The 22410-nt window shown below is 39.5% G+C and overlaps 1 protein-coding gene across 2 annotated transcripts; it reads left to right on the top strand.

Annotated features, from left to right (window-relative positions):
* The first annotated feature begins 16764 nt into the window (after positions 1–16764).
* On the top strand, positions 16765–21415 carry LOC113740595 (glycerophosphodiester phosphodiesterase GDPD6-like). Of its 2 annotated transcripts, none has more exons than XM_027268145.2 (8): positions 16765–17003; positions 17517–17695; positions 18015–18198; positions 18458–18532; positions 19309–19418; positions 19557–19775; positions 20248–20403; positions 21002–21415. In XM_027268145.2, exons 1-8 carry the CDS (start codon positions 16916–16918, stop codon positions 21245–21247), a joined length of 1257 nt encoding a protein of 418 aa, XP_027123946.1. In that variant the 5' UTR covers positions 16765–16915; the 3' UTR covers positions 21248–21415. The 2 variants fall into 2 exon arrangements, with proteins under 2 accessions (XP_027123946.1, XP_027123945.1); XM_027268144.2 differs by having other exon boundaries at positions 17511–17695.
* Positions 21416–22410: the final 995 nt, after the last annotated feature.

Genomic DNA, 22410 nt, shown 5'->3' with positions numbered 1-22410 from the left:
CTAGCATGCCCAAATAAATCCGGCCAGAACAGGGCAAATGTAAACCCTAAACCTGGAATTTCCGCACAAAACTGAAATTTTCCGCAAATAACGGCAATTAACGCACAAGAGAGCTATTTAACACCATTTAGAACCATCAATTCAAGGCTAACCATATCCATCATAGGAAAACAGAAAATCCCAAAAAAAATAGAAATTTAACTAGCTTCACTTTAATCCAAGAAATCTTCCATAAAATCACCTCTTAAGCCAACACAGTCACTAATAAACCATTGTTAAGAACAAAGAATGGATTGCTAGACATGATACCTTGAAATCTCAAGAAAGGTGATGGCTTAGAGTTCTTCTTCCCAAATTAGCTCCACAAACACCTTGGAATCTCCTTAGTAAACAACTTTTGTGGAGTAATTTGCAATTCTATCGGTTATAACTCAAAATTGGAGTAAGAAATTGGAGTGAAAGATGAAGATTTTTCTCTCTCTCTTGCTCTCAAAGTTTCTGCCACAAGAAGGAGAAAATGGCTTGATTTTTGGTCAAATTTTGGTTTTAGTAAAGTTGAGGTAAGATGGTCAAAAGTCCAACTTGAATCACAAAGTGACACTTGTCACCTCTTTAATGCATAGCTATCCTTTTGTCTCTCCAACACCCATCCATATGGGTAACCTCTAATTATCTCTTAACACCTAGTATATTAATCCCGGTATACAAAACATAACCTAATTGGTCGAATTTATCGAACTTAACGCCACTAGCGGGTCCCACGTCCAATATACACTCTTTATTTCTCATGAACTAATTTCTACTAGAAAAATGATTGGAAAACTATATTCATTTATAAAATTCTCTGGAAAATTTTGATAATAAAATAAAGTAAGAAAAATGCACGCGGAAAAATAAATAAATAAAGAAAGAAATTTTCCCTTTTCTTTTCTTTCGGGCGTCACAATTGTAGGTAGGGCTTTGAGGTTGTTCATGCTTTTAAGACTAATTGTTACCTTTTCACTCCGAGGTCACCTCTTCGCTTTGCATTAATGGTTCTTTTGACTAAGCATATGGCTCGTAACCGAGTCTCACTTGCAAATTCTATACTAGGTCTTGGAGTCGAGTCTTAAGTGTTTGCCTTGATTGTTCTAGGAGGTGCTGACGATTAAAGCCACACTTGGGAATGAAACTTTTGAAGTTATCCTTATTTGAACTGGTGAGTGTACCACACCCTTGCATGGTCGCTATTTGAGTTATCTGTACTTGAAATCTATGACATGAATGACTATGAATCCTGTTTAGTTTGATTGAGACGAGAGTGTACTTTATCACACTCGTTCTCTTGCATGTGTTGTACAAGCTGAAATCTATTACTTGTACTTGTTATGAACTTGAGCCTGTTACCTGCACTTGTTATAATGTCGTTTGGAAGTGTGTCCAACGACCTCCTTGTTAAACCTGAGCTCAATCTCATGGGGAGTTAATTAAATCGATCCATGCAAGGGCTTGGTCGAGGAAATTGACAATCCGTGGGTGCCTGTTTTTATGGAATCTTTGAGTATTGAGACTCTTGATTCCGGTATACTCGAGTATTACCATTCCTATTTCTTGTTTGGCGTTCGGGCCCGGTAAGGGGGTATGATTGGTGAACGGGATTTGGCGTTAAAGTGGTGTTCTACTAGACTGGTTTCCTTATTTGAAAGTTGACGGAGGGTCAACGTAGTCGGATCAAGTACTGCAACGGGGATTTGGCTCCTGAGAGCCACCTGTATCCTTTCTATCTAAGATGTTTGGCTCATCTCCTTATTTGGTACACCTATGTGATTAATTGAGCATGAAGTTCCTTGGTTCTTGCCTGTTATTATTTTGGGTACCTCATTGAGCGTAAGCTCACCCCCTTCCCGTTATCTTTGTTTTCCTTACAGGGAACAAACTATGAACTCATGGGTTTGGAAGAAAAGGGTCGAGCTATTGTATATGAAATTTTGTTAAGCTCTTTCGCAACCGAAACCTTAATTGTATTTTGAATAGTAGGAATACTTTGGCTTGTACTTTAGTTAATTTGTTCAAGACTCTAATGTAAATATATGTAAGCAAGTATTTAACCTTGTTTCTTAATTGTATTTGTTTGAGATGCTATGTTTTATAGCTCTGGTGAATGTTTATGTCACTGTTGGGAAGATCAGACGGGCGCGGCTTTTGAGTGAGGGAAGAAAGAAAATTTTGGTGGTTACTGTTCATTTTCGATTCGTTTTTGTTTCCGTTTTCTTTCGTTGCAGTACTTAATTAAAGCATCATTGTACCTGAAGGTTAGGAATCATGTCTCCAATGTAATAGTCGCCGATGGATTGTTTCTTGGGTTTCTATCGTGCGTGCTCTAGGGTTTACAAGATTTGACTCCGTAGTCCTGGCGAGAGTTGGGCAAGCGGTCCGCCGAACCCTTTGGTTCGCCTTAGGGGAAGGTGGGGCCGTCACAGAATCAGCCTTAGGATAAAACATGAAAGTTGTAGGAAATGAAGTTTTATAGTTTCCTGCAAAATTTCAGCCCAATCGGAGCAACATAGCCTATGAAAAGACCGAAATACCCCTGCTGTCCTGTTTCTGTCCGAACCTGATAATCAGCTTCTGTAATTGGCTAGTTTAACCGGGAATACTACTGATTTGGTTGTTGATGTCTTCATAAGAATTATAGCCTGGTATCTTAGCTTTCATATGGCTTTGGAATCACTTGAATTGGAGTCGTATGTGCTGAGATATGATTGAATGAATCAGGACTGCTCATTGAATTTCACAGTAAGCTGCGAACTGGAAAATCTGGGGTTGTTTTGGTAAATTTGACCTAGATACGTTGCAAACTGGACTGAGTGTCCTTCTTCAACATTGTAACCCTTTCTATTAGCTTCGAAACGGTGTAACTTGTACCCCAAACCGATAAGTGTAGCTCCAGTTGTGACAGTTCCGCTAAGTAACGTCAAAACTGTCTTTTGCTTTTCAACTTAAACTTCATTTCCGCACATGTCCCTAGTTTGACCATGCACTTATACGTTATTTTGGGCCTTATTTTTGGTAGTGTGTGGGTTTGATTTGACTCGTGTTCGAGTCTTAATTGTGATATTCTTGTTGTATAGGTCGTGCCGGTGACCCGGGACCTACGTCTGAAGCGAACTTGTGAATTTGCTTACTTACCTTGGTGAGTGTACCATTATATGGTCAACTGCTTAAATGGTTGCTTATACTTGTTATGTGAACTTGAATGGCTTGAATGAGACGAGAGTGTAGTTTATCGCTCTCGATCTCTTATCTGTATTACTGTTACTGTCAAAATGTGAAATTGTCTACATGTATGATTTGACATGGCTGAGGGCTTTGCTCGACAACTTAACTATGCTATCTGAGCTCATACCCCATTGGTCTTTAATCGAATCGAGCGGGTAAAGGCTTGGGAGAATCGATAAGGGACCTTGGGTTCACTGCAGTCGAGTGGAGTGTTAACTCCTCGACCTTATGGTATACTCGAGTATTACCCTCTCTGTTACTGTGAGGTGTTCGGGCCCGGTAAGGGGGTGATCGGTGGAAGGGATACGGAGTAAAGTAGGGATCTACGGGATGTTCTTCTCTTCAAAAGTTGACGGAGTGTCAACGGGTTGGAGATCAAGTGCGGCCAGTGGAAAGTGGCTCTTGAGAGCCAATTGTATCCTTTCATTGACTTGTTTTGTTTATGAGCTTTGGAATCACTATGTGATAAAATGTGTTTATTGGTGTGTCTTATTGGTACCTCACGAGTATAAACTCACCCTCGTTACTTTGTTTTCCTTACAGGGATATGAATAACTTTTGAGGGAACTATATTGTTTTGAAGCACAAGTTGAGCTAGTTTTCATATAGTTTGAATATATTCTTTTGTAAAGCTCCTCGATGGTTGGAAAAACCCTAAATGTACTTTGATCTAAATTTCTCCCTTTTGATTTGTAAATTACAAACGTATGTGTATCACACTGTTAAACCCTGTTCATGTATCCTATGTGGTTTGGGAATGTTTCTCCGAGGTATATGGTGAGATCTACATACAATTGGATTCTAGTTGGACGGTGAAGTGGAAGTCACTATTCATTTGCGATTTTAATTTTCGTTTCCCATTTTACGATTTTAATCGCGTGAGCGCGCTAATATTTTCTGAAACATTTTAGATTATATACGACCGTCTTAGTAGTCCTGGCGAGAGTTGGGCAGGCAGTCCGCTAACCCCTTTGGTACGCCCTAGGGGAAGATGGGGCTATCACAGATTAACCTTAAGTACAGGTGCAAATATATTTTTAGTTGAGGTGGGCAAAATTGAAACTAGAGTGCAAGTTGTAAATTAACCCAAAACAAATTATTTGCATGACGATGTACAATAGACAACAATGCACAATATTTTTGTCCAATAAAGAAATGAAATTACATTAGAAAAGTGATAGAATGTAATGGAGGGCAAAAAATTTGAACTACTTGCAAATTTCAAAATTTTATTTTAGGTTGATCCTAAATTAACGACAATCAAGAAATAAATATTGAACGCAATATAATAATATCAAAAAATTGTAAAACAAATATATATATGTATTTTTTGAACCAAGATATAGGGATTTTGATACTCATAAAAGTTGATGAAATGATTAACATCTTCTAGGATGATCAAAGAATGTGCAGAGCAAATAAAAGAAAATACCTAAAAAGCTAGGATTGGAAAAGTAAAGATCCATATCTGGTGGAATGATATTCATGTAGAAGTGAAATAATTGTTAGTATGGATTATTACTAATAACTCCAAACTTTTGTCAATAATATCGTGTACCAAATTTTAGTATTTTTTCGTAAACCTGATTTTTGGGAAAAAAAACCAAAATTAGTAACTAAGTAGAATGATTAGATTAAAAAAAAAAGAAAGGAAGAAGCATGGTCAATTTTGATTGCAAACCATATATTTCTTGCCAAATTATTTGATGCAATATTCAACTCTTCCAACATTTAAACAGATGCAAATTTCAACTCTTCCAATATTCAAAAAATTTGTTTGTGAAGAAGCGCTGAGCTTCCCCGGATCGAGCTGACCTGATGAGCTCGGCGTGCTGATGAGAAAAACGTGTCCAAGCCCTGCAAAATAAATGAGAAGAGGTCTAGAGGATGACTAGCAGGGGAGCCCCGAGGTTGTCCCTGGGGGCACTCCGACGGTCAAGTTAGTCTTCCGGTGAGTGGAATCCACGAGAAGTAAAACAGTTGGGGGTAATTTGCCTACGGTGAGCGTACCTTGTGCAGTGGATGTGCGTTACCATTTATACCTGCTGGTAAGTCCGACCTCCGTACGTTTCGGGACCTGCCCAGAATAGTCTCAATCCCGCGCCGAGGGGGATCTTTCCCGCCCTCTGCGGGATTGTTCTCTGGAACCCCTCGGAGCCCTAGCGGAGGTGTGCCTTAGGACAGTGGCCATGGGCCTGGGGTCCGAGCCCAGCTCTGGCCTTCCTGGGCTGCCACGTGTCTCGGCCCAGGACGGGGTCTCTGCACTAGCCCCCTAAATTAGGTAGGGCTTCCAGAAAGACTTAATCTACGCCCCTGCCACGTGGGAGACCGGCGTCGCCCTGCTCTGCCATGGCCACCTCAGGCACAGTGCAATCACTGAAAAGATGCGCTCGCGTCCTTTCGGTTGTCGCGTCTCCTCGGTTTCCGTACCGTTCTTAAATGCGTTCACATGGGGACGGTTCAAATTCAAGCAGCCGTTTCCCCCCATTTCACTCCCTATAAATAGGGACTGCCAGATTTCCTTCCGACTCTATTTGCCATTTTCTTCTCTTCACATATTTTCTTACTCCCGAAATTTCCAACAGCAAGACTTTCGGCCTACAGTGTCCAGACTCCGGCGATTCCTCCATCTTTTCCCCATTCTGTTCACCAGTAAGTCCTTTTTCCTCCTCCTTCGCACTTTCTTTTCCTCCTTTGCCACATTCTGCATTTTATGTCGGATCGTTCCGGCGTTACCTCCACCACATCCCAGATTCCAGCCCACCGTAGAGCCCCCAGAATCCTCATTTCTTCCTCGTCTTCGTCTTCATCTTCATCATCTCCTCCTCCTCTTTCTTCTTCTTCTGAGCTTCCTATACCCTCAAGCTCTCCCTTCCTGGGTGGTACTACTTCTCCCGCCGAACTGTTGGCAAAGTTCGGGGTGGGAAGGCACCCAGGATCTGCTCTTCGGGGTCCCCTCTTCCGTGAAGAACTGGAAGGGGGATTTCTTCTTTGTTAAGTCCACAATTTTCCCCCTGATGTGTGGAAGGTCGGGGAGGTCAAAGCCAACCCCTACCCGGAGGGCTTGGACTCCGAAGCCCTCAGCCAGCTGGTGAGCTCCAAGGTGAAGCTCTATGCGGCCAAGTTCTCCACCGAGCAGATTTCTGCGGCCGGGCTGATGGGGACGTTGTCCGGGTACCCTGGAGAGGTGGTGCCCTCTCCTGCCGACCACGACGCCCGTAATGCCGCCTCTGTGCTTATGTAGTCCGCCGTTTGCTTCTTTCTTTCACTGTCCTGTTTGTGCTAACTTGGTGACATTTGCTGCAGTGAGGAGGCTTTCCAAACTGTTGGGCGTGCCTTCCGAGCCGATCACCCCGACTCCACAGCCAGAGGCCGCCCAGAAGACCTCCGAGGCCTCTCCGACTCCTGGGGGCAGCTCAGCTCCCCAGAAGGAGGCATCCCAATCTCAGTCCCCCTCCAAGCAGGTCACCAGCAAAAAGAAGGCGGCCGGGCAAAAGAGGGGCCGAGCTGTATATAGCTAGGTTTTCCTTTCCTTTTATAGCTCGGTAGGCTTTGTAATAGATAGGTTGTTTATACGTAATTCGAATGAAAGTTTTGCAATTCTCGCCTGTGCCAAACTCTAGCAACCAAAGCGGTATGCCGACCTCCTGGGTCGAGCACTAAATTGATCCATTAAGGCAACGTGCCGACCTCCCGGGCAACGTGCCGACCTCTCTAAAATATCATTCCACTGAGGCAACGTGCCGACCTCTCTAAAATATCATTCCCTACAACTTTCATGTTTTAACCCAAGGGCAATTCGGCCTCTAACTATGAGCTACAGTGCCGGGCAGAATGTAAGAACATGAAACCCTAACTTTCCAAATTTCTTCCAAAACAGAAATTTCCTGCAATTAACCACTTTTTCCACCTTCTAGCTTCCTTAAATATCATTTCCAATCATCATACATGATTCCATAATAATAATCATATGAAAACATAAAAATCACCAATAATTATAAAACTTCACAAATTTCATCCAAAAATCACAAATAACCACTAAAATCATCACTTAAGCTCACATTAACCACTAATTAAGCATTATTGAAGAGAGAAAAGGAGTTCCTCCACCACTCACCTTGTCAAGTCAAGAAAGAAGCAACTTAACACCTTAAGCTTCCAAACCACTTCACCACCAAGCTTAACTCCACCAAACTAAGAGTTTTTATGGAGTAATTGGAAGATTAATCGGTTTAATTGAAAGATTGGGCAAGATTGAAGACAAGATTGTGGAGAGTTTTCTTTTCTTTTGTTGCTTGAAGAGGCCGGCCAAGAGAGGGAGAAAAATGGTGAATTTTTGGTGAATTTTGATATTAATTTGGTAAAGGCATGAATAGTGGTCAAAATGGCAAGATTTAATCACATGGTGACACTTGTCACCCCATTAAATGCATGAATATCCTTTTGTTCCCTCTCACTCTAATCTATAAGGTATCCTCTAATTATCTCCTAGCACTCGATAATTTAAGCCCAGTATCCAAAACTTAACCTAGTTGGCCGAATTTTTCTGAACTTTTCGCCTTAGTGGGTCCCACGTCCGGTATACGCTCTTAATTTCTTAAAAACTAACCAATACTAGAAAACTCACCTAAAAACTATATTTACTCATAAAAATTATCTAGAAACTTTTTGAATAAAGAAAATGCAGAAAACATGCCAGTAACCCGAATAAAACCTAGAAAATGGGAAAAATTACGGGTTCTCACACTCTCTCCCCCTTAAAAGAATTTCGCCCTCGAAATTTCTCACCTTAACTCACGAAAAGTTCAGGATATTTCGTTTGCATCTCTTCTTCCACTTCCACTTCTCAGATAGCTTCTTCTATCTCATGATTTCTCTACTTTTCCCGAGCGAAAACAACTGCGACTAACTCCAGATCGTGGGTTGGACAGTTTTGTTCGTGGGGTTTCAATTTCTTAGAGGCAAAAAAATATCACATTCTGGTTTTGCGTCAACACACACCCCAAACCTTCCCTCCTACCCAAACGCGGCAATCCTTACAAACCATACCAGTGCTCAAACGATGTTTCCCCATAGGAGTACTACTTTCAGGTCGTAGGGTAGACGAACAGGTTTTGTATCTATTCCGTACATAAAATTGGGGTTGACAAATGAATGAGTAACACCGGGATCTACTAAGATTTTCGTAAATCGGTGAAATACCGAAATCGTACCTTCCTCAATTTCAGAAAAATCGGGGACCTGTTGTGGCTCCAGTGAATACACTCGAGCTGCTACCTTAGGTTTGGTCCCCTCCTCCTTGGCGGGTTTGGAAGTAGTCCTCGTCGATTGCTGACTCCCCTTTCCATCTCGTGATAGGACTGGACAAGTAGCGAGTTGATGATTTGCACTTCCACAGCGCAAACATTTTCCCTCCTTCTTCCAGCAATTGTCCTCCGAGTGGTTTGACTTTCCGCAATACCCGCAAGGTCCGCGTGTTGCCGAAGCCGAGCCTCCTCTCTGGCCTCTCCCCACTTGGACGCCTCGTGACGGGCCCTCTCGTGATACTTCCGGCATCCTTTCTCCTCCCGTTCCCCGTCCAAACTTGGAAGGGATACTCTCATCCCCCTGCCCCGAACTACTTCCAGGAAATGCTCGCTTTTTCGCCTGGAAGTTTCTCACCTGTAGCCTAGCATTCTCTACTCGTTGCGCCTTCTCCACTGCATCGCTGAAAGCGTTAATTTGGGCTACTGCGAGATCCTTCTGGATTTCTACGTTCAGGCCCTGAACAAATCGCCGTATTCTTCGTTGCTCGGTCATAATGAGTTCGGACGCAAATTTGGATAGGCGGGTGAATTGGCTCTCGTACTCCGCTACAGATTGGGCCCCCTGACAAAGCCGAATAAATTCATCTTCCTTCCGCTCCTGAACTAGAGGAGGGAAGAATTTAGCATTGAATTCCTGCATAAAATTCACCCAGGTCCTGGGCGTTTGTTCCCGCTCCCATTTTTGCCGAATGACGTTCCACCAGGAACGGGCCGCCCCTTCTAGTTGAAAGACGGCGAAAATCTCCTGCCTTTCTTCGGTGTAGTGCAGGGCAGCGAAAATATCTATCATTTTCTCCAGCCACCTTTCGGTGACATCCGGGTCGGGCCCCCCAATAAATTTCGGTGGGGCAAACTTCTGGAATCTTTCAAGTGCCCTGTCGTCGCTCTCGACGTGGTTGCCAGGGTTTCCAGGATTAGGGTTTGGGTTTTGGCCCTATTGGTGCACCACTTGGGCTAGTAAATTAGTCATTTGCTGCATAGCAGCCGCTATTTGGATGTTAGGATCAACCCTAGATTCAGGGTCAGGGTTAGGTCCAGATGAGATTTCCCCAGTGCCCCTTTCAGGCGTGGGTTGCCTACCCCCGCGTCCACGGCCTCGACCACTACGAGTGCCTTCCATCAAACTAAGTCGATCTAGGTCACAAAATAAATATACTGTTAAAGGGCACCTAACCCTCCTTTTCGTAGCACTAAACAGGAACAATTAAACAAGGACAATTAACTAAAACAACTACCTCGTAGAGCATTTAAACACATAACACATATACATAGAACACATAACCGGATCAAGCAATTATACAGAACAGTCAGTCAAGTACATACAAAGTTATCCCATGAAACAAAAGGGGTCCTCCAAAAGTACTATAGACAGACTAGGTCACGAGTACAAAAGAACTCACGAAAAACTTTCCCCCCCTAGGGCTCCGTCCATAATCTACGAGAACAACACCATTTATATCTTAATCAAGGTTGATCACGCTTAACCATACCCGAACAGACCACACGAAATTTCATAGAATCGTATTTCTAGTTTGCCCAATCCTTTCTAACCTAGGCTCTCATCTCTTTCGTATCCGGGCGCAAGAATCCCATCTAAGATGATTCACAACTCGAGCCGGCCTGTCCCAAGCGTAAATCATCCATATTAAAGATTCCTACCCGACATACATACCTAACTTCCTGAAGTCCCATGGTAATGATCCTTACACTTATGACATGCACAGTTCATAGCTTACGCTCAAAAGAGCACTTATACCTTTCAACGCATTCACGAAAGCAGGACCATAACACCACTTGGCCCAAACTCACTCCGCGCAGAGACCACGCGAAGTAGCTCTGATACCACCTGTGACAGCCCCACCTTCCCCTAAGGCGAACCAAAGGGGTTAGCGGACTGCCTGCCTAGCTCTCGCCAGGACTAACGGTTCAGTTTAAAGCGATCTAATACGTTCCGGAACATACAACAGCGCGTAAACAAGTCAAAATGTCAAAATAAAAAAATGAAATCGGAGTCGGCCATGAATAGTAATCGACACGTCAAAATCCAACCAAACATCAAGCAAATATTTACATGTTGAAATTAAGCATATACAATCCAAAGTGGCATACAAAAGTTATTCAAAAGTGGATACATGTATGGTTTGCCAAATCAAAAGAGAAACGGACCCAAAAGTACATTTAGGGTTTCAATCAAGGAGCTATACAAAAGATATGTCCATCTAGCTCAATTCGGCAACCAACTATCAAATTCAGTCCAAAAATATTTATTTTCCTGTAAGGAAAACAAAAGGGAATAGAGTGAGCTTACGCCCAGTGAGATAATACCACTCAAGCAGCAAAGTTCACATAAGCATAAAGCTTTTCATTCCAACTCATCAAAAGTAAGCAAAGGCACACATCAATAGTGGTGATAAAAGGATACGGGCGGCTCTCAAGAGCCCTTTTCCTCGTTTGCATTCTTGATCGAACCTCATTGACCCTCCGTCAATGTTTAAGAGTAACCAACCGTAGGCTCCACTTTACTTCCATTCCTTCCACCCAACATACCCCTACCGGGCCCGAACTCCAAACAGTAGAAATTTGGTAATACTCGAGTATACCGGAATCAAGAGTCTCACTACTACAAGATTCCATATAACAGTCCCCATGGCTCGTCAATTTTCACGACCAAGCCCTCGCCGGCTCGATCCAATCGACTACCAATGGGGTTGAGCTCAGTCGTATCAGTAATGGTCGTTGGATACTCGTCCAAGCGACACCAAATTCATGAACCAATTCAGTATTTCATGTATCATTCAATCATTACAGGAAAACAGTAGACAGTCATATGAGATACCAAATGGGTGAGGGCGATCAAGTACACCCTCGCTTAATTAAGTTCAACGGAGCAAATAAGCCTTCAAGGCATCAAGTTCACATATACCAAAGCCACATTGTAAACAACAAGTGAGTGGTACACTCACCAAGCAAGCAAATGATATTTCATGCACTTCCGCCTAAGAGCGTCTTGCACCACCGTCACGGCCTAGAACATTCAAATAAGCATAATAAGACTCAATTACAAGTCATAACCAATGCCAAATACCACCAAAATAAGGTTCCACTAGAATGTATAAGCACTAGAGTAAACCAGGAAAATCCGGAAATGGCATTAAGCTCTAACCCAAAAAAAATAGTTTTTGACATCAGTTTGCGGTTTTGGTACCATTGGCACTACGACTATCGGATGGAGGTGTAAGATACACCGTTTCGAAGCTAAGAGATAGGGCTACAATGTTTAAGAAGGATACTCTGTCCCGTTTCGAGTGTAACCAGGTCAAAAATGCAATATACTACACCAGAACCGAAAAAATAGGTTCACAAACCGCATTCTGGTTCAAACATCATAAGTCAGGCTACCTAAGTCCAAATCAAGTAATTCCAAAGCCATACGAAAGATAAGATACATGGATACAATTCATCAGAAGGCACCAACAACCAAATAAGAAGCATTCCCAACCAAATTAACCAATTACTGACGCAATTATCAAATTCGGGTAGAACCAGGGTAGTAGGGGTATTTCAGTCTTTTCTCAAGGTACGTTGCTCCGATTGACCTGAAATTTTGTAGGCGTCTCTAAAATATCATTCCCTACAACTTTCATGTTTTAACCCAAGGGCAATTCGGCCTCTAACTATGAGCTACAGTGCCGGGCAGAATGTAAGAACATGAAACCCTAACTTTCCAAATTTCTTCCAAAACAGAAATTTCCTGCAATTAACCACTTTTTCCACCTTCTAGCTTCCTTAAATATCATTTCCAATCATCATACATGATCCCATAATAATAATCATATGAAAACATAAAAATCACCAATAATTATAAAACTTCACAAATTTCATCCAAAAATCACAAATAACCACTAAAATCATCACTTAAGCTCACATTAACCACTAATTAAGCATTATTGAAGAGAGAAAAGGAGTTCCTCCACCACTCACCTTGCCAAGTCAAGAAAGAAGCAACTTAACACCTTAAGCTTCCAAACCACTTCACCACCAAGCTTAACTCCACCAAACTAAGAGGTTTTATGGAGTAATTGGAAGATTAATCGGTTTAATTGAAGATTGGGCAAGATTGAAGACAAGATTGTGGAGAGTTTTCTTTTCTTTTGTTGCTTGAAGAGGCCGGCCAAGAGAGGGAGAAAAATGGTGAATTTTTGGTGAATTTTGATATTAATTTGGTAAAGGCATGAATAGTGGTCAAAATGGCAAGATTTAATCACATGGTGACACTTGTCACCCCATTAAATGCATGAATATCCTTTTGTTCCCTCTCACTCTAATCCATAAGGTATCCTCTAATTATCTCCTAGCACCCGATAATTTAAGCCCAATATCCAAAACTTAACCTAGTTGGCCGAATTTTTCCGAACTTTTCGCCTTAGTGGGTCCCACGTCCGGTATACGCTCTTAATTTCTTAAAAACTAACCAATACTAGAAAACTCACCTAAAAACTATATTTACTCATAAAAATTATCTAGAAACTTTTTGAATAAAGAAAATGCAGAAAACATGCCAGTAACCCGAATAAAACCTAGAAAATGGGAAAAATTTCGGGTTCTCACACCCTTCGCCGGGACCCCTCGCCGGCTCCGGGATCGGTGTTCTCCATGGTGCGCTTGGAACGCGTTCTCGCCATCAACACAACTACACGTACCTTTCGTTTCCCGCAGACGGCGCCAACTGAAGAAGCGATGAGCTTCCCCGGACCGAGCTGACCTGATGAGCTCGGCGTGCTGATGAGAAAAGCGTGTCCAAGCCCTGCAAAATAAATGAGAAGAGGTCTAGAGGATGACTAGCAGGGGAGCCCCGAGGTTGTCCCCGGGAGCACTCCGACGGTCAAGTTAGTCTTCCGGTGAGTGGAATCCACGAGAAGTAAAACAGTTGGGGGTAATTTGCCTACGGTGAGCGTGCCTTGTGCAGTGGATGTGCGTTACCATTTATACCTGCTGGTAAGTCCGACCTCCGTACGTTTCGGGACCTGCCCAGAATAGTCTCAATCCCGCGCCGAGGGGGATCTTTCCGCCCTCTGCGGGATTGTTCTCTGGAACCCCTCAGAGCCCTAGCGGCGGTGTGCCTCAGGACAGTGGCCATGGGCCTGGGGTCCGAGCCCAGCTCTGGCCTTCCTGGGCTGCCACGTGTCTCGGCCCAGGACGGGGCCTCTGCAGTTTGAATTGATAAACGCAAACCCAGGATCTCTGATGCATTTCCACAATCCTGTGATGCCATCTTCCTAAGTAATAGCCTTTTAAATGTAGCTGGCAGAAATGGACATCTTGACATGCAAACCAAAGGAAAACAAAACAAAAAGAAAAAAAAAACAATTAAAATGAAAATATAAATCCACTTAAGATAGTGAAATTTAAGAAAGTAAACGTAATATTGAAAGTTAATGAATTTTTCTAACGGATACTTAGTGGTCAAGTTAATGCTCACTTAATTTATACCCAATATACCATATGAATACACACCCAAATTTATTATAACCCGTCATTTAGATTCTTTCCCTAATTAACAACTAGGTTACCTAATGAGTCACCCAGTAGTCAAACTCATAATTAACTATGAAAAGAAAATTTGAAAAGCTTTCAATAGATGGTATTTGTTTATGCATAACACAATTTTCGGAGATTTTAAGTCCTTCTGGCCATGGTATCCTTTAGTTGCATCCAGTGTTAGATGATGAAATATGTGGTCAGTTAAAACTGTTGACCTTGGTTGATCAGTCCTTGGTTTTGATGATTAACAAACCAAAATGTAGATTTGGACTAATGTTTTTATGTGAGAAATTTGTTAGAACAGGTCATTGATCCAAAAGAGAATCGAAAAGATTTGAATCAAAGAGAAGTTAAGAAATATGAAGGTTCGGATGTAGAGGATCGGACGTCCGACAGACGACGATACTCTTCGGACGCTTGGATCGGACGCTCATTCATTACTTCGGCCGTCCGACACAAAAAGAATGAAAGTTGAACATTCTAACTTCTATCGGACGCAGGGTTCGGACGCAGAACAAATGGTTCGGACGTCCGATAGGTGGTTCGGACGCATGGTTCGGACGCAGAGCAAATGGTTCGGACGTCCGACAGGCCAACGACTAGTTTCGACAGCATTTAATATTTGACCGTTGGAGAGCCTTTTTGGAGCCATTTCTCACCTTCTATAAATACCCCAAAACACAAGAAGACACAGACTTTTGCCAACACTAAATACAAGCTTACAAGTGAGATCTTTGAGTAGAAATATTCTTTGTTGGTTGTATAAGGGGTTGGGAAAGTTGGGTTGTGAGGTTGCTCAAGTGAAGGTTACTCTCTAGGAGGAGTAAAACCTTGGTGAAGGTGAACCTATCACTTGGAGTGGTAAAACCTTGATAAAGGTTGCCTCACTTGTATAAAGTAGTTCTTAATTGAGTGGGTAAGCTTTCAATTGTAGCTAGTTGAGGGTTTACTTGGAGAGTAATAAAATTCCTTTGCTCAACCAAAGTATGTTTGGGGTGAGGAAGGAGTGAGCCTTCACTTGTACAAGTTGGTTAGCACTACCATCAATTGAAGAAGCTATTTGGTGGATTCAACTCCAAGTTTGGAAGAAGTTTGGGAGTTTGATTGGTTTGAATTTCTTTTACTTTATTGTTACTCTATTTTTGTGCTTTAAAATTGCTTATATTCTTTGTCATTGTATTTACTTGACTACTTGTCTGGTTGAGTATTTTGGTTGTATTTGGTTGCATCGGGGCTTACAAAAACTATAACCGCTTAATTTGCAATCTACATTCAGGTTTGTTAGGATATGATACATATCAATTTTGAAATCTTTAGAAACCAAAAACTAAATGTTTCTAGTTTCTGCCTGAATTTCAAATGGAGCAAATAGTATTAGGGTTCGTTTGATAAAATTGAAATCTAAAAACTAAATTTGAAATCTAAAATTTAAAGTTTAAATTCATTAAGTTATTCAATTGTTAATTATTAAATTTGATACAATTGTGTGTATATCACATTAAGTGATAAGTGAATAGATTATTATTTATTTTTGGAAACAAGTTTTGCCTAAAAAATTCATTACCACTTAATTAATTTAGATATTTAATTTGTGGTTATCAAACGCATATCAGCATGTTAAGATCTGAAACCATTAAATTTAAAAATTGAACATGGGACTCCATGTTACTGTTCTGATCTACTACAATTTAAAATTTTAAATTTATAGTGAAATTTTACTTTTACGTTCTCACATATGATTGGTTAATTGAAAAGTTGTCTTCACTTAGAAAATAGGTAAAACCCAATTGATCCATTAATTCTTTTTTTTCCTTTTTTTATTAGAAAATTTTCATAAAATTGCATCAATGGCAGAAAAGTATATCAAATCAAACATTACACAACAACATACATATTTGACAATTAGTAGATAAAAATGGATCTAAAAAATCAACACACATAAATAGATAACATTGATGCTCCAATATATCGATGATCCACTAATTCTATTCCATTCATTAGACATGCTAATTCTATTCAATTGCATATATATTAATCTTTTTCTAACGAGAAATGATAGGATTTAAAAAGTGAGGAGGGGAAAGGAAGGATTTGAAAAACTCTAAATTTTGGGATTTCAACCAAACATTATACGAGTATTGCATATATATGAGAAAAAAAATCAGCGGCGAAAGTTTGAAAACAAATTATGCATTAAAATCCTAATTCATAATTGTCATTAATCATCACTGATCAAGATTAAGCAAAAGTAATTTTTGGCAGACCAAAACTATTAATCAAAGGATTTTTTTTAATGAATGCCCAATGGACACTTATTAACACACATAAAATTTACCTAATTTACTATGTATATATATATACTAATAATTATTACCTTATCTTACATTTATGAACTTTTCATATTTAATTTTACTTATCCTCTGTTGTATTTATTTATTTTATCTAATTAATCTTACACTTAAAAAATATGATAACTGAAATACCCGGCCCAATGGATATTTCATTAGACAGACTCTTAATCACATAATATAATAACTCTAAATTTTATCCAGAAATAAAAAATGAAAAACAAGAATCAACTCTAAATTTTATCCCAAAAAAATAAATCATTATTTGTGCGTTTTAGTTAATATATAAAAATTCAAACCATTAAAGTTTAACACGGGTTGGTTTGATTCACCGGCGAGATGAGAACGAGTCCAAATTCTCTAGTACTTCTCAACAACTATGGATTAATGGAATATTCCCAGAATTACATGTAAATCCACGGCAACGATTCTGCAGAAGGTCTCCATCATAGTGCTATATAAATGTTTGAATTGACTGCCATCCTCAAACAGCCAAAACAAAAGTCAAGAATAGGAGCTGCGAAAGGGAGGGACTCCATGGCTTCAGCTCGTAAGCTCCAATACCTACCTCTTAATTTCTGCAAATTTCTCATTTCTTTGCTAGATTTCTTGCATACGTCTGATATACAGGGCTTGCATTTCTGTAAGTTTGTTGTCATTACCATTTTTTAGGGAATGAGGAATTTAGATAAAATTGGTTGCTTTGTTTAACCTTTTGTACTGGAATTGGTTCTGGTGATGGTTATGATTAATGTTTTGGGAATTATTAGCTTTATAGGCTCAAAAAATTAATGTCAGAAAGGAAAGAGAAGGCTTTGCTTTACAATTTGGTAAGGTGGGCTTTTGATTATCAAATGAAGTGTCTTTGATATGGACTGAAGATGTTGATTAACTATGATGAGATTGATTATACACAACCCGTTACTGATGATGATTGGAAGGATATCATTTTTCCTGTTCTACCTGCAAGAATTAGTATGGTCTAATACAAGAGATTTGTTGTTAATGTGAAAAATTCATTTTTGCTATTAGTACGTGATCTTATTGGTAATGCCAGTGGCAGGTCTTGTTCCTTTAAGTTTCCTGCTCCTGCTGGTTGGCTGTGCTTCAAGGCCTCTTTACCCACTTCCTGGCAAAAGATATGATGGAAGCAAAAAACCATTACAGACTTTTCGCCCTTACAACCTTGCACATCGAGGTTCAAACGGAGAATTTCCTGAGGAAACAGCTGCTGCATATATGGTACATATATACAAACCATTTATTCTACCTGCACCGAAGGGGCTTTTACTTTGCCCTTTGTGTTTGGTTTTCCAAACTTTTTTTTATGGTTGTTAGGTAACTCATTGCTTCACTAACTGGCATCAATACTGATATCTATTGAATTTTAGTGCAAATTCAAACTGCCCAGAACAAATTAGCAGTAAATTGAAACTACAGAAAAAAGTGAACAATTTGCAATGTATCAGTATTTTTCATCCAGTAAAATTTGGTGCTAAAATAGAAGGTGAAGATGCTCTTCTCATTTAGTTGTCTTCCCTGAAACCTGTTTTATTTGCAGAGAGCCATTGAGGAGGGTGCTGACTTTATAGAAGGTGACGTCCTAGCCTCCAAAGATGGTGTTCTCATAATGCAACATGATGTAACACTTGATGATACTACAGACATTGCTGAACACAAGGAGTTTGCAAATAGGAAGAGAGCCTGTAACGTTCAAGGCACAAACACAACCGGCTTTTTCCATTGTAGGATATCATGGCATTCGTTTATTAACTAAAATCTTTTGTTATCTTTGACTTGTCATATGTCTCTAGTTTTGAAGTCACATACTGACATTTGAGAGGCTTAACTTACTATTAAAAAACATAAAAGTGCTAGTTTGCTTATCATGTTTGCACATATTCTTGTGTGAGGATGACCAAAAGATCTCTACAGTGACATACACTGTCTATTCTAAGGAAAGCATTTACTGAATTTCTTTTTGGTTCCATTGCAATTATGCAGTTGATTTTACACTGGAAGAGCTGAAGTCATTGGGTGTTAAGCAAAGATATCCTTTCCGGGATCAACAATACAACAGTCAGTATGCATTGCAGTCCTATTAGTATTATTCAAATTTCATGTCAAATGTCAAATTATGCATTTCTTCATAATTTTAGAACATGTCTGGACACATGAAACTTAAGATAGTATGAGATGTGCCCAGATCATGTGTCCATCTTACACTTACCATTACCCTATTTGTTGGCATCAACAGAGCAGAGAAGTAACTTGTCATAACTCTTCATGGGATCCACAGTTATCAATTTTTAATGATTGTGCTGAGTTAATAATTAGTATCACTAGTAACCAATTCAAAATGGTTAATCATGTATTTGGGAAAGAATTTGTATTTTATGCATTAGTTTTATCACCAAAAGCTAAAGGGCGACCCCAACTTTATGTTTGGTTATGGTGCAAATACTGGTGGTTTTTCTGGTGGTATAGGTCTTAGGAAGGAAACTAAATGATTCTTATGGTCAGAATGTGTACAAGTTCCATAGCTCTTGCTTCATCCTTGTTCCAGGTTGAATTTTTTCTGCATAACTGCAGCTAACTGGTTTAAAATGGTTCACTGTGTGGACTTCTGCATAACAAAAAAGCATGAATTCACTTTATGACATATGTTATGATAGGTCATAATTTCAATTATTTTAATTTTTTATGACACAAATAACGAAAATATAATCTTGAGTAACTTTTTCATAGATGATGATCAAATTATGTGTTTCTGACATATGAGTTTTTTTGTTAGTACTAAGGAAATAAACTCTGAACATATGTAAACTTGATTACTTTGTGAAAATGTTGTGCAGGAAAATTTCCTATCATTACATTTGAGGAGTTCATATCTATAGCACTAGATGCCCCCAGAGTTGTAGGAATTTACCCAGAGATAAAAAATCCTGCAATGGTCAACCAATATGTAAGTTGTCTCTTTTTTTTTCTTCGTTTTTTCAGCTTCTTAACTTGAGGGCTCCTATTAGAGTGTACAAATGCAAAAAGTTCACGAGTCTTGCAATTTTCTATTACTGTAGTAGTATTTAACAATTGTTTTCAACAGGTGAAGTGGCCAGGTGGTAAGAAATTTGAAGACAAGTTTGTTGAGACACTCCATAAGTATGGATACAGGGGAGAGTATATGTCAAAGCAATGGTTGAAACAGCCAGCATTTATTCAGTCCTTTGCTCCAACATCTCTGATTTATGTATCAAACCTGACTGACTTGCCAAAAGTCTTCCTAATTGATGACATAACTATACCTACACAGGATACCAATCAGGTTTAACAATTTCCTCTTTAGCCTTTTGTCAACATATATTATCCCAATATCAATCTTAAAGGCAAATTATGAGAAAATTCTTCGGGCAAAATTGTAGCATGAAAGTTACTTGATAATTCAAGAATGGTAGATTTGACTTTGAAGTTAGTAGTCACAAAGCTGTTGTTGTCATCCTGATGCTTATTGTTGTGTCCATGGCCTATTTGGAGGTCACCAAGGAAATTGTTAATATATCCCATCATTTTCTATTGAGTTCACTTTTATGGCTACTGTAAATGTCTCTCTGTTAATCTCATGTACTTGTACCTCTTTTCTGATTATGTATTTGAAGACTGATGCACTGGGTTTTCTTGCCCCTTTACATGACTTGTAACTGGATCTCCAGATTGTGGTTATTATTTGTGAATGTAATAAGTGACTCAGTTGCTTTCCTTTTTCTGCTTTTGACAAACGTTGTATTTTCAAATATCAGTCATACTGGGAAATCACTTCTGACAAATATCTCAACTTCATCAAGAATTATGTGATGGGTATTGGACCTTGGAAGGATACAATAGTATATGTATCGGAGAATTATTTGCAGCTACCTACTGATCTTGTTGCGAGAGCACATGCTTTAAACCTTCAGGTATGGTTTGGGTTGCCTTGTGAAATTCTTATGTTTCTTGGACTGTTGTTGACTGCTTGTAGCTACACTATTAACCAGAGAATCCAACGAAATTTCAACTTTAGTAGTGGATAGGAGCATTACACTTGGACAAATATTAACCAAATTACATCCTCAGCATGATCAGAGGAGGGAAAAAGAAGAATAATTCTGTAAATATTGTACCAAACTCACTCTCGTTTTAGCGTTTTGAAGTATTAGTATGTGTTGCATGTGGGAAAGTCTTAGACATTTTCTTGATTCAATAGTTTGCATTCCTTTTTCCTTGAGTGAACTCTGAAGCCTTCTTTATTTTAGTCTAATAAAAATTTGCCTATTCTTCAGGAGCCAAATTTCATATCTTCTCCGAAGTGTGTACTGTCTTTTTGATCATGATATGCTCTCGCTTGATTTCTCTGGCCTGTTGTTTGCAAAATGAGATGTGTTTACCTATTGTGCTTTGCTAATTTTGTGTCAATCAGCAGTACTTCTGCTCCGTTTAGCATTTTTTTGTCCTTGCTGCTGGATATCTTTTAGTGCATATGCTAAAATTTTTATTCACTATGATGGATTGTTCCAGGTGCACCCCTACACTTACCGCAATGAGAACCAATTCTTGCATTTCAACTTCAGCCAAGATCCATATAAGGAATATGATTACTGGATTAATACGATTGGAGTGGATGGACTCTTCACAGACTTTACAGGCAGCCTCCACCAGTATCAGGAATGGACTACACCTTCCCCATCTGGAGAGAAAAGTGCAACTAAACTACTTGATAAGATTGGATCGATGATCTCTAAGTATAGAAATCCCCAGACATAGATTACTAATTTCGTTTCTTCTCCTCCTCTTAATTCCTTGGGAGGGGCTGACATTTTTACTTAGCTGATATTATTTCTCAGTGTTGCAACTATCGTCTTCGAGTTACATCAGATTAAGGCCTTGGCTTTTGTAGTTGCTTTTTGTTTAATAAAAGATATTTTCAGCTCCTATTGCTGGTTTAAAGTTTTGTATTCTGTTTAATACTATTCACGTTCATACATCAATTCAAGTCCACTTCCAAATCTTGAAATTGGTTGGGCTCCTCTATGCTCATGAAAAGCATATACCTCGACTTTTACCGTTCTTAAGAGTTGTTTTTTTCCGTCTATAATTCCTTAGTAACAGACTGGCACTTTTGTCAGATGCATTATTAATGCACTACCGGATGTTCACTTCTTTGAGATTCAAATAAGAATCAAGATGTTTGATCAAAAATCAAGAGGGCCTTTTCTGAAAGTTGAAAGACTGACCCTATTTTAGATGCTATAAGTCCCAACAAGCTCTTGTAGGGTTAGTGTGCCTGACTTTTTAAATGAATATTACAAAAAATTTTGAGTGCTAGTCACGAAATTCTCCTCCATTAATCTGCCATTTCCTTTTTTAGTCATCCAACCATTTTTCTGTAAGAGCATTGCTCATTTTACGGCAATAGTCGAATAATTCAGAAATACCTGAACTACTGATTGTGTATCAGGCTAAAATTTAATCACCCATAATTCAAAAATTTTCATTTTAAGAGAAGATTTTAGACTGATATAATTGCTAATAGCCAGTTAACTAGGCTTAGATTATTTGCAGTTTTTCGTGGTCAATAATCATTTGCCATTCTAAATCATGTTATTCGAGAAAGGCAAACAAAGAGTAGCCAATTAAAATTTGAAAAAGAGTAAATGGAAACAAAACGGTCTTGCAACGAAAAGGACTAATAATATTTATCGAATTATGCGCCATTGAAGATTTCGTTTGTGTCGTGTTTCGATGATAACTCGAGGCCTTTCAGATTTTTGAATGTCTGGACTTCAAAGTCCTCGCTGTTGGAGGTGATTCGGGATACCTGGCAGCTGGAGGTTAGTGGTTCACCATTGCGTATTTTGTGCTCCAATTTGTTGGCTGCTAGAAAAGCTATTCAACAATGGAATAACCGGTGTTTCGGAAAAAATTTT

Source organism: Coffea arabica, chromosome 4e, assembly GCF_036785885.1.
Source record: "Coffea arabica cultivar ET-39 chromosome 4e, Coffea Arabica ET-39 HiFi, whole genome shotgun sequence".
In the NCBI taxonomy this organism is placed as follows: domain Eukaryota; kingdom Viridiplantae; phylum Streptophyta; class Magnoliopsida; order Gentianales; family Rubiaceae; genus Coffea; species Coffea arabica.
Note: the sequence above shows the minus strand (reverse complement) of the source record. Positions and strands in the feature narration are given on the sequence as shown.

Bases quoted from the DNA above. Each gene is read 5' to 3' on its own strand.
- LOC113740595 (XM_027268144.2), top strand. From the start codon at position 16,916: ATGTTTGAATTGACTGCCATCCTCAAACAGCCAAAACAAAAGTCAAGA. The intron at 17,004-17,510 runs GTAAGCTCCAAT...TGGTAATGCCAG, and splicing joins GGACTCCATGGCTTCAGCTC to TGGCAGGTCTTGTTCCTTTA. The intron at 19,776-20,247 runs GTTTAACAATTT...TTCAAATATCAG, and splicing joins CTACACAGGATACCAATCAG to TCATACTGGGAAATCACTTC.